Source organism: Anthonomus grandis, chromosome 12 (assembly GCF_022605725.1).
Source record: "Anthonomus grandis grandis chromosome 12, icAntGran1.3, whole genome shotgun sequence".
NCBI classification, from domain to species: Eukaryota; Metazoa; Arthropoda; class Insecta; order Coleoptera; family Curculionidae; genus Anthonomus; species Anthonomus grandis.
In genome coordinates this window covers 16202310-16215470 of record NC_065557.1, presented here as the reverse complement: position 1 = coordinate 16215470, position 13161 = coordinate 16202310, and the positions used below count along the sequence as shown (strand labels likewise).

General features: G+C 29.3%; 1 protein-coding gene across 1 annotated transcript in view; it reads right to left on the bottom strand.

The window, feature by feature from the left end:
- Window positions 1–1045: 1045 nt before the first annotated feature.
- LOC126742908 (tetraspanin-18-like) overlaps window positions 1046–13161 on the bottom strand; it is a 55712-nt gene continuing 43596 nt past the window's right edge. The window contains exons 4-8 of the mRNA XM_050449768.1: window positions 7046–7174; window positions 6892–6966; window positions 6714–6836; window positions 4973–5131; window positions 1046–1785 (exon numbers count right to left, since the gene is read on the bottom strand). Of these exons, the coding sequence (XP_050305725.1) occupies window positions 1636–1785; window positions 4973–5131; window positions 6714–6836; window positions 6892–6966; window positions 7046–7174 (636 nt within the window). The 3' untranslated portion in view covers window positions 1046–1635. The remainder of the gene's footprint in view (window positions 1786–4972; window positions 5132–6713; window positions 6837–6891; window positions 6967–7045; window positions 7175–13161) is intronic.

Below are 13161 nucleotides of genomic sequence, written 5' to 3'. Positions count from 1 at the left end.
ATAATGGCCCAACTTTATTTCCTAAAATGCCTGCCCATACATTAATTTTTTGAGGTTACTGGGTATGCCCTTCTACAAATGCATCAGGATTTACATTGCTTCAATATCTACAGTTATGCTTATTAACAAATCCATTTAGATAAAATGTGCATTCATCGCTGAAGCAGATAGCTGAACTCGCCTATCGAAATCGTCTTCGGTTAACTCTTGCAATATTTTCATTTTGAATGGATAAAATTTATGAAGTTTGGTAACTGTATAAACAGAGCCTAATGAAATACCAGTGGCAGCAACCATTTTGCCTTATGAAGTATTACGAGTAGGTTTTATTCTAAAATAACCCAAAACTTCCACTTGAGCGGCTTCATCCAAAATTCGCCAATGATCACGTTTTTTATTTGCAACAGATCCAGTTTCAGTAAACTTAGTAACAAGGTCCAAAACATCCCTATGCGAAGTTATCTTCTCCGGATGTTTGGCGTTAAACGTGACAGCAGTTTGTCGAGCACATTGATTTTGGGCAACATAAATTAGAATAATTTCCACTATTTCGGCTAGTGTGTAAACCATTTTGGAAGTAAAATCGACCGATTTAAAAAAATCAAACGTCAAAATAAAAGACTTTGAAAGGCCTTTTAAGCAAGCTATTACTCGATACCCCTTGCCATTTAAAATTTTTAAGGGGATGACCCTGGTGGGCAGAGGGCGAAAGGGGGTGAAGTAATTTTAGGTTAGAATTGATGACTCAGGTGCAATTTCAACAAGATGAAGCTACTCCTCGCTAGAACTCTTTGATCCAGATTAGAATTCAGATAGATGGATAGAGCAGAGAGGTCTTATTGGAAGACCTGCTAGATCGCCTGATTTGGACCCACTAGACATTTTTCTTTGGAGTCCCTTATTAAATCCAAATTTTACTTACACACGACACTTATTTTAAGGAGTATAACAGTATATAATCTGATCGAAGATTAATTTAAGAGGAAAATCTTAATTTACTTCTTAAAACAGTAGGTATTTTATTTGGGAAATTAAACAAACTTACTAAAGCTATAATATCAATATATGTACCTAACATTATCAAAAATCAATTATATAAATAACAAATATACCTACAGAAATATACAAAAACATTTATTGACACATTACATAATAACTACATATATTAATACTATTTTTTCGACAAGGTGGCTACCAAAATATTGAATTGTGCACTAAGATTATACACCAATTTATACTTTTTATATTAAGACTTTTATGAATTAAAAAAGAAGATATAAAATATTTATGAAAATGTTTAGATATATAGTTGTTCCCGATTTTTTAATAAAATACTACTACATAGGCACCTCAATTGGTGATTATAGTCAGTCAATATTTTCTTTGTTTTATTTGTGGCTGACACAATTCAAACATTAATGTGCGAATTAAACTTGCTCTTGTATTCACTTTTATATCACAATAATTAGTGTCTTATAAACACGAAGTTCGATCTTCAATTCGTTATTCCTATTATATCAGAATTTCACTTCGTTCTGACAGCTTTAAATATAAATTATATGAGCTCTGTAGTGAATTTTAGTGAACAAACTCACTATTGACAACTAATAACAAATGTACAAAGGAACCACCTTATTAGTAACCTAACTTAGCCTTGTTAATCGAATTTGCCAAGCAAAATGCAAATATTACGCCGATTATTTCTACTCCTGCTAAAGTTGCTGCGGCCACGATTACGATGTTCATGTTGACGAGTATCAAGTCCTTTACTTTATTATAACATCCCTGAAAAGAAAACAAAAATTATAATTATATTTAATATTTTTTAGTATTTAATTTTTTTGTAATATTAAATTATTTTCGATATTGTACGTTATAGTCTGATTAAAACCAAGAGAATGTCTATTTACAGGAAAAAAGAAAAATTGATTGTGTCAATCAAATAGATAGTTGTATATAGAAGCTTTAATAATATCGATGCTTAAACATACAAGCAAATACCAAGATTGGGCTATTATATTAGCGTTTTATTATTATAAAAACAAAATCCTCAAGTTAACGTAAGTAAATATAAAATAAATCTCTGAACAGAGTATTGGATAATGTTTAAAAGGTAAAACTTTTTTTTTTTTTATAAAATTGTAGGTTCTGAAAAAACGCTTGCTAAATATTTTGAACAAGCCACATTTTGTTTTAAAAGACACTAACAAATTATTTTAGAGGCTTAAAAGTATGAGAATGTTTTATGTTTGTGCAATCAACATTATAGAGTTAGTACGTGTAAAATATAACGTAGGCCACTATAACTATCCTGGAAACTATAGAAGAAATGATTAAATTAGAAATATTGTTGCCAATTTTGATGCATATTTTAAAACCGTAAAACCTACAGTATTGTTAAATATCTATTGGCTTTTGACTTTCATAGTGATTTGTACAAAATCTAAAAAAAAAAATATATTTAAAAATCTATTTATGTTATAAATATGCTGTACAACATCAAAGCTTAATAATTAATTGAATATATACAGTGCATTTTTTTTTATCTCGGGTCATAGGGTTTTACGTGTAATATTTTCAACCCCATGTTAGAACCTGTTCTATTTAATCGATAGGATTGAAACTTGGAACAAGTTTAAGTTAAAGGACTTTAAAAAATCCCATTATTTTGCAAAAAAATTGCGAGAAACCTATTTAAAATACGTTTTTCTGATGAAAAAGTTTGCTTTTTCTGCACCTCGTAACCTTCATTACCTTTACACTTCAAAGCAGGTAGACAAATATCTGACAGTGACACAAAATAATTTCCTCAAAAAATAGGTTTCTCGCAAATTTTTTTGCAAAATAAAGGGATTTTTTAAAGTCTATTAACTTAAACTTCACTTGTTCCAAGTTTCAATCCTATCGATTAAATAGAACAGGTTCTAACATGGGGTTGAAAATATTACACGTAAAACCCTATGACTCGAGATAAAAAAAATGCACTGTATAAGCTAATTGAATATATGATGTGTGGTTTCTACGCAACAGCTATTAATTTAAATTTTTTAAATGCAGACTTGGATTTCGTATTGCATTCATATTTCTCGATGTTTTAAAATATAGGAATTACGTATCATGAATGTTCCCTTCATTGAGTAAAAGAAAACAAGTTATCAGACTTATTAAAAAAAATATAAAAAAACTAATTATTACGAAAATTAAATACGCTTTGGAATTTACAAATTGGAAAGTACATTTTGTCCTATGTTAGTTCGACGCAGAAATAAATTTATCTTTCTTGCCTTCTGACTTAAAATGCCTAGTTTAACTTCAGATAAAAAATAAGACTCATTAAAATGGTATCAAGCATACATAGGGCTAATTAGTTAATATTTAAAATTGGTACTGTTGGTACCACGAGTTATATTTTAGGTTCCAAATTCCCCAAGCGAAAGAAAGTTTACTATTGACAAACACGTTATACATGATCTATGTATAACGTGTTTGTCAATAGTGTGTTTTTATACATGATCTTACCAATAATAGTACAGAATATTTTAGAAACATTCAAGAAATGATCTGCCTCAGCAATTTGAATATTCCTGGAACATTCACCGAAAGTCAAACGTCAAATGTTCTGCATGTAGTTGTCGCCTATTTTAGCTCAAAAAGTACCCCAACTTAAATCGCTTTAAGTAATATAAATCTTTATTTCACGACAAGGTTTTTATTCTCGAATGTATCTTCAGTAACCGCTGTATTTTTGTGCAAAAAAAGAGAAAATACTTATCATCATCATGTATGTCCCCAAATAAATAAAAATTCTGAAGCTCTCGATGTACAAGAATCGTTCCTTTGAAACTATTCTTTTTTAATTAAAATGTTGTCAAAAATAATAAAAATTTATTAAGAAAATGTCAAAATATTCTCAGACATAACCAAAATTTGTTAAGAACTAGCAAAAAGATTCAATAAATAATTTGCGCTATTATAGATGGAACTGCTATTTTTAGAATCTTTTGAGTTTGTCTTTATAAAACCCGAAATCTTATTTGCTTTACTTTTTTTTACTTTTTCATGTGTTTTAAAAGTCACTTTTTATTTATAATAATTCTCAGATTTCTATTACCCTTTCTGGGTTACTTGGGTATTTATAGTGTAATGTAACCCAATTTTATTAGCAAATATAATTACAACTATAATTTTGGAACGTGAAATGTCAAAACATACATTGGATTTAAAAAGAAAACTCGATTATTTTGACAGTACTATTTTAAGTATAGAAAAGCAACGTTTTAAATAATTTTTTACAGGATTAATGAATTTGATTAAAAATAGCGTGTCTCCATCACTGCCCATAGCATATATCAAACAACTACTATTTACATAGTACACCACAGCATATATCAAACAACTCCAACTTGTGCCACGCAATTACCGCTCTACTTTTTTTACTTAAATACAGGAGGGAGATAATCTGATTATAGTATCTGGTATCCCACACCTACCTCGTCAAGCCTGTTTAATAATATTGATGGTTAATTTTATCAAATGCTTTACTTAAGTCGTTATATATTGCGACCAAGTGACATTTATTAATCTATTGTTTTAATGAATTAAAAAAACTAGTCTTAAAAGATCTTTCTTTCTAAAAAGTTCTTGTAGCATAAAAGAAATAGAAGTTGTATTTATACTTCAGAAAATACTAGTTTTTTCCAAATCCTCGCAAAAATACACATTGCTAATGGACCTGGTTTTTTCTTTAGCGTTTATTTCTTTTATCTTCCATTTTTGAGAAAATTGAAAATCTTACATATTAAATACTTTGGAAAAGGTCTTTCTATTAGAACAAGAGTAATTTTAACTTCTTTATTCGATGAAGCTAACTCTAGTTTTAACTGATTTTTATTATTATTTTTGTTAAGAAAACTCCAAAAATTCTAATTCGTTAATATTTAAAGTTAATTAATCTTGTCTATAACATACTTACTATTTGATAATAAGAATTTGAATCCGTTGGATTTGACATACATCCGGAATCTAGGGGTTTTCCGTCCAAACTGAGGGCGCAACAAGAACTAGGAATACGCCATCCGTTGGTGCTGTTGTTGATTGATTCATTTTCTGCAAAATCTTGATACCCATTTACCTAAATCAGAAATAATATCGTTAATTAAATAAAAATGATAGGTAATTTTTTATGTTTGCTTGCTATCATAGTTGCTTTGTCTTAAGGAAGTCAGTAAGTCGAAATATATATTGGCAATTTAGGTAACATCTATATTTCTTACAAAATAATATGAAAAACCTGGTTTATTGTAACAATTAACAAAAGTAGAAGAAACACTTCCATTTGGCTTGATTTTTACGGATTTAGGGGAGTGGCTTTGGGGTGGTTGAAGTCATACCTGTCTGGCCGCACCCAGAGGGTGGTTGCATCTGGATTTTTGTCAGGGATAGCACATCTTAAATGTGGTGTACCTCAAGGGTCAGTGTTAGGTCCTATTTTATTTTTATTATACGTTAATGACTTGAGCTCTCTATCACTGCATGGACTAGTGGTTCAGTTTGCCGATGATACTACAATTCTGTGGCATAACAAAGATCAAAAAGTAGTCAGATCTCTCATAGTAGAGGACCTTCACAAAATTAAAGAGTGCTGCATCTGCAATCAGCTTGTATTCAATGTTGATAAGACTTTTGTTCTGTGCTTTAAGTGTAATGTAGAGGGTTTTTTGTTTGATGAGCAGAGCCCACTACATGGTGGGGATTATTGTCGATTTCTCGGTCTCTTCATTGATGAGAATTTAGGGTTTAACAACCACGTTTTGGGCCTCGCTGCTAAACTTTCTTCTGGTTGTTTTGCAGTCAGGGTTGTCAGGCATGAGTTGGGGAGGTTGTTTGCTCGTTCAGTTTATTTCGCCTTAATAGACTCGTTTTATCTCGATTTATATCCGTTATGGGTTGCCATTTTGGGGTTTGTGCTCCAAGGAACTCCTTAGCATAATTTTTACTATTCAGAAAAAAGCATTAAGGTATCTGTGTGGTGTTGGTCTGAGAGTCTCTTATAAACCTCTTTTTGTAGCTGAAAGAATTTTAATAGTTTTCTCACTCTTAATATTGGAAACTGCAACACTCATACATAAGTCCGTAAGTCCACCATCCTGCACCAGTCATAATACTCGTCAAATGGGCAACTTATCTCTTCCAATCCCCACCTCCTCACTTACGAGAGAAACTCTGTTATATTTATTAGTCGTAAAATATTTAATCATGTTCCTTTTTCGCTTAGGACTGTTATAGACTTTAAAATGTTTAGGAGAGAACTAAAGAAATTAATCTTACCAAAAGCTTACTACAGCATTGAAGAGTATTTTAACGACTCATTTTAATATTTAAAACTAATTATATATCTGTTGATCAGATTTTTTTTTTATTATTCTTGTTTTGTGTTGCGTCTCGCCTTTTCTTTTCTTCTTTTTTGGTTTTTTCTTTGATTATATAAAATATGCTTCTATGTACAATCAAAATCGATTCTGTATTCTGTTTTTGTCCTGTATCCTGTATAAATAAAGTATATTTTGACTTTGACTTTGACATTAGGGTTAACTTGATTAAATTAAGCTATAATAATTATTATAATTATATTCTCATTAGAAGAAAAGTATTTCTTAGTGTAGTTTTTTATAATAAATTAAATAAAAACATAGATAAATATAAACAGCTCTTACCCCACAACATTTAAGAGATATTTGTATAGCATCCCATGACATTGAAACTGGATTTTTAGCATCCGGTGTTACATAGTGATCCTGAACAAATTCGGTTAATACTGTTTTGGTTTGATCTTCCACCTGTAAAATAGCCAATTTTTACTTTATTGAAAATTTTATTATTTAATGAACTTGCCTGATTTTTATAAACTGCTGCAAGTACTCCTGCTGTAATCTCTAGTGCTAGAATAAGAATCAGCAATATCCCGTACTAAAAAAATCAAATAGAGTAAAAAATATTATATCGAGTCTTTATAGCTATTGAAAGTAGTAAACAAAATCGTACTTACAAGTGTCAACATAATGTTAGATTCAGAGAGCGCCCCACAATAGCCTAGAAAACTTAGCATAATTGTGATGCCACCGATTGCCATCATGGCATATAATGCACTTTGAAGAAACGCTGGTGACGTAAAATTCTGGAAGAAAAAGAAAAATATAAGTTTTGTCTACAACAAACGATTTCTCTTTTTTCAAATTTAATTGCGTAATAGTAATATTTGGATTCATCAATATTTTACTTTTCATCAATGTTATTTGTTTATATGTGTCTTTTAGCACAATAGAAAACATTTATTAAATATTTACGTAGAACTTAAGAAACCAAGACTTGATAAGACCAACTATTACAATAAAATTCTTTAAATCATATGTGTCAGCAATTTGAATATTTTCGGAACTTTTTAACAGAATTGAACAAGTCACTTGTTGTATGTTAAGAACCGGAAATTTAATAAATATCAATGAAATATATCGAACTGCTAATTAACCACTCCTATATCAAAATGCTAATAACCATTAACTGAAGAATAATAAATACACGAAATTTCTGAAAATTTGAATTTTTTGTTTTATCAAGAGTTTCGCCAACTGGTGAACGATTTTTGAACACTTTGAATTTGCAAAAAAAATACAATCTTAGACCATGTTTTATCTTTTATTCTTAAGTTTCTCAAACAATGTGTTGGAAGTTCAGAGTTTTTCTGTAGATTTGGATACTGTTTCAATTGTCTGCAAATCGTCAGTCAAGTTTCTGGGATGCATAATAGACCAACAATTGACATAGAAACAAATTGACGAGATATGCAGCAGACTATCTAGACTGTATTTTTCATTGTTTACCCTTAAAAGGCATCTAGGAATGAAGGATCTATTGACTGTGTACTATGGGATAGTGTACCCTCTCTTGACCTTACATGTTGCTGTTTGAGGTAATAGATCAGAGGCACAAACGGTATTTGTATTCCAGAAAAGATTTATGAGACTGATTTTTTGTTTGAAATTTAATGAGAGCTACCGTAAAACATCTGAAAAATATAATATTTTAACAATACCCGGAATTTATATATTTAAATTATTGTTGTACATATTTAAAAATCAAAAACATTTCTTCAAAGTAAGTGATTTTAATAAATATAATGTTAGATGTAAGGATGCTCTTTATCTGCCAAAATTTAACTTGCTTTATTTTTAAAAGACCCCCTTTTATGAAGGAATTAGCTTATTTAATCCCTGCTTCGTTAAAACGAATAGACAACTAAAATATATTTAAAAAAATAGACTAAAACGGCTTATTATATGTTCTCTCGTCTATTTTATGTTTATTTATTCTATGGGTTTAGCAACATGTAGAAAGTCACTCCTGCCTAGTCAGTGTCTGTACTTTTGTTTGTACTGTTTGTTAGTTCTTTTGTGGTTATTATAGTTTATAAGTTTTATATGTGTGTAATTAGGGTTTTTTATAATAGTTTTGCTCTTTTAAATAAGTTAGTTAGGATTATCAGTTTCTTTCTCCTGACTTATTATTTGTCACCTACTGAATAAAAAACTTGGTCTGATATACTTTTTAATCTTTAAATTTTGTAGCTTTTGGATGATATAATAGTCTCTAAACCTATTTCATTCGCTAAAACTCTTTTAAGAATATTCTTACAGTTTTATGAAAATATTCTCAAGAATAGTGAAATTCTAGAAAAGAGTAAGATTTATAGTTTCACACGCCTTTTAAAATTTAAATCAGAAATAAAATTATCCTTTCTCTATTTAATTCTCCTATTAAAATCATTTAACATTTCAAACTGCTTTTTTATAGTTAATTCAAGTAGATTCCCATAAACTGCAAGGTTTGTATTTTGAATTTTCGGCACTGATAGAATAGTTTAGAATTTTCAATTTTCTGAGAAATCTTGGCTGCATCAGTAAATGTAGAAAAAACACACAAGAAAAAAAAACCAACACATTACGCTTTGTAGCATTAGTTCTATTGTCCTTTTAGAAATACTTAATACTATAATTCCGCTATACCTCCTTGGATCATATAGGACGTGCCCTTTTCTTCCATTAACTTGATATTTTGACTTATTTCCATAGCTACATATACAGAGTGTTTTTTTAAATATTGCGACAAAATTCAGGAGCGTGTTTCATGAACAAAATCAAACAAGAAAGTTCCTATGAACGTATGTCCTATACGTCATAGATTTTACACTACAGGGTGGTAAAGTTGAAAGAAAAAAACTTACTTTTTTCGATACATGTATTTTTTGATATTTATTTATTTCATATATACATAAATATAATGCATAACATAGACATACGAAATTTTCGAATTTTTCCACCTAGATAACCGAATCTCTGCATGTGCTTCTAATTGTTTTTACAAAAAAACTAAATGAAATATATGTTAACCATTATAAAAAAAAAATGACCACACTAACAAAATATACAAATGAATAGACATTATCCTACCTCTATCCCTAATTCACTTACACAAAAAAATAGCCTAGATGAAGAGTTCTTTTAGTTTTGTGTTTTTTTCGAAAATAAAGCTTTACATAATTTTTTAAATAATTTGAAACTATAAACACTCTGATACTGTTTGGAATTAAATTAGAAATATTTGTTGTAAGATAGCTAAAAAAATCTCCTATTTAAGTTTGCTTTAATTAAGTAACTTTAGTTAAGAATCTAAGTATTTGTTTACGCAATTACTGGTATTAGAAGAATGCATTACAGCATACCTCATAAATTATTGGAACATCAAAAATATTACTGAAGTATAACATATTTGTTGAATAGAGCTTATTTTTTCCGACCTAAACTTTTAATATATAGTTCTGCACTACGTTTAATGAATTTAAAGAGTTTTGATACAGATCTTCTCGTACAACAATACCATATCTGATAAGTGACTCCACTAAGGCTTTATATACTAATATTAATCATTTTTTGCACAAAATTTGCCTTAAAATATAAAATATCCGTAATAGCTTTCGACTATTTTTAGTTAGATTTAAAATATGATCGATCCATTTTAAATGCTTTTTCACTGTAACACCCAAATATTTAGTAAGAGACCTCTTTAATTACATCTTCATATTGAGTATCGTAACCTACATCTAAACTCTAAAGAATGGAATGTTGGGCGGTTCTGGTTGTTTTAGATATATTGTGTGAGACCTTAAATGTGTCGAACCATATTTTTATTTTACGAATGCCCGTAATTGCGCTCTCCTTACTTCATGCCAAGTGTTACCTAAAAATTACTGCTGTGTCGTCAGCGTAAGATGTCTACAATTTTTAGATCTGTTAGTGGATTAATATTTAAAATAAAGAGTAATGGGCCCAGTGCGGTTATTCTCAATCTTCACTTTCAGGAAGTCACTTAAAATATTTTCTATTTTTTTAAATTGTTGTCTACTTGTTAAATAGTTTCTCAATAAATTTAATACTGTGCCTCTAATGGCAGTCCTAGACAACATATCAAGAAGACGGTCATAGGGTATTGTATCAAAGGCCTTTGCCAATCCAAAGCGTCCTATCTTAGTTTAAAAAGTAGGTTAAAAATTTAGTTTCTTTAACGTTATTTTTAATTATATAGGGTGATTGACGTATATGGAAAACAGAACATAGCATTTTTCTGAAAATTTGGTAGCCATAGTAATAGACAATACTCTATTGGTCAAAAATATTTTCAGCACTGCAGCGTTGCCGCTTATATAGAAAAATGGCAATACCTTTGATATTTTAAGTAATACTCCTTATATATTTTTAGATATTTTGATTCTCTGTTTCGTTCTGAGTCTTCTTTGTTCATACTTCCCTACACCTATCTCTAGCGGTTTTCGAGAAAAAAAATAATTTTGCGTCTTTTTTGTTACAAACTGATTTTTTTTCTCAGTCATTTAAGTTCCTAAAAATTCCAAATTTTAAACATTAACCATTAAGAGACGATCTTGATTAATTTCCCATGGACCAATTAAATTAGCCTTATGCAGGGAAAATTAAATTGATATCTTTAATTTACTAAAATGGCGAAAAGTTTATTAATTTTTTTAAATGGACAACACTCAATATTTTATTTGATATTCCTCTACCTAAGTAGCCGCGTTTCAGAAATAAATACTTATTTTCGTGAAATTTGATAATTTTTGAAACATTTTGTAAATGACCTAGTTAGCTATGAAAATGTCACAATGGTTTGAAAAATAACAGTGATATTTTAGTTATGACAGTGACAGTTTTAGTTATAGTATTACCATGTCTTATAATAAACTAAATAAAAAAAAAATAAACATTATTACTAACTACTCAAATAAAGTTTTGATGAAACTATTTATTTTCTATGGAAATGTGCTCAAATAATAGCTAGAACGTGTAGAAAATTTAACAGATTGTATCTAGATTTACAACGAATGGATAAAAAAAGGTTATTTAGACTACAAAATACTTCGTTACTCGTATATGTAAAAGTAACAAAAAAATAGTATTATACAAAATTTTCGAAATGACTAGAATAATCTCTAAACATTTATAAAATCATTTTCTGGTGGATCTATTCATCGCTCTTCTAATTTTTATTTCATCTAGCTCTTCAAAATGGGTAAAAAATAACTCTCTGACGTAGCTCTTCTTTACTGTTTGCTGGTATTGCGTACATACTTTCTTTTATATTACCCCATAAATAAAAATCAAGGAGTGTTAGATCTGGCGATCTCGCCAACCAATCCCATGGTCCCTTACACCTAAAACATCTATCATCAAACATGCCGTATAGTTCTCTAGTTACACTGTCTTCACAGTGAGGTGAGGCTCCATCAAGTTGAAATCTACCAAATTATAAACAATTACTTACAACACTTCAAATTTCCAAAATTTTGGCAGAATTCAGTAATTCATCATAAATTAAAAAAATAACTTGATTATCGTTCATAAGGCAAAATATATAGAAACTATTTTTTTTTTGAAAATCCCTTTCTTTTGTCGCTTGGGGATTAAAATTAGTTCAAAAGTTATTATTTCGTTTATTAAAAAGTTCCTCCCTAGAAAATTTTGCTTCGTCGGTCCAAATTATTTTTCTTAGAAAGTCAACGTCTTCATCAATATGGATAAAATGTTTTCACAGAATTCTATCTTTCTGAGATAATCTTGTGGTTTCAAAGCCTGAACATTGGTTAACTTGTATGGATGCATTTTATGATTGGCTAATATTTATTAAATTGAATAATATGACAAACCTAAATGGTCCTTAGTCCCAATTTAAGCTCGTGGATATGCAGTAAAATATGCCAATAATTCATAATATTACCTTCTTCATTAGGAACTGGGTCTGTTTTATTTAATTCAGATTTAAATTAAGAGGCATAATTAACAAAATTATTTTGTAACTTCCATTTTTTTAAATTAAGTAGATCATAAAATACATATTAATATTTTTACGTAATATGCCACTGTTATTTACATATACGTCTAACGCACCATGGACCATCAATCACCCTATATATCTAATCCTTTAAAAAAAAATTAATGAAACTACAAGTTAAAACTTTAGGGCAAAATTTACCCAAACGAACTATTAGCGTCTAATTTAGTCATAACTTACTTTAAGGTTCTATAAGCATATCTTCGTATTTTAATTTTTTTTCTGTCTATCTAAGAAATAACCGGAAGAGTAACGCATAAATAGACTAATAGCGATACTCATAAGCACTAAAACATGCACATAAAAAATTGGAAATTCGTTTCTCTTCATTGCATACAAATGATAAAACATTATTTTACGCTAAACTATGCAACGACAAGTGAAAATAGTCATTTCGCCTTTTCACACACATGTCTTGAATACAAAACGAGATAAGTACTATTATAGTTAATTGTTATATAGACATATTATCTCTTTCATCTCTATCAACTTATTAAATTTATTTGCCACCAATTTTAAGTTGCGTTAATTATGTTAACGACATTAAAACGGAAACCTTTTTTTATGTAACCCTAACCAAAGCTGTATAATTGCAATTGTAATGGTATAACTTTATTAAAAATAAATTGCAAAATGAATACTTGCTTAAATAAAACAATATATATTTCCTTCTCGGTAACATATTACCTATCTCTATTATTACTA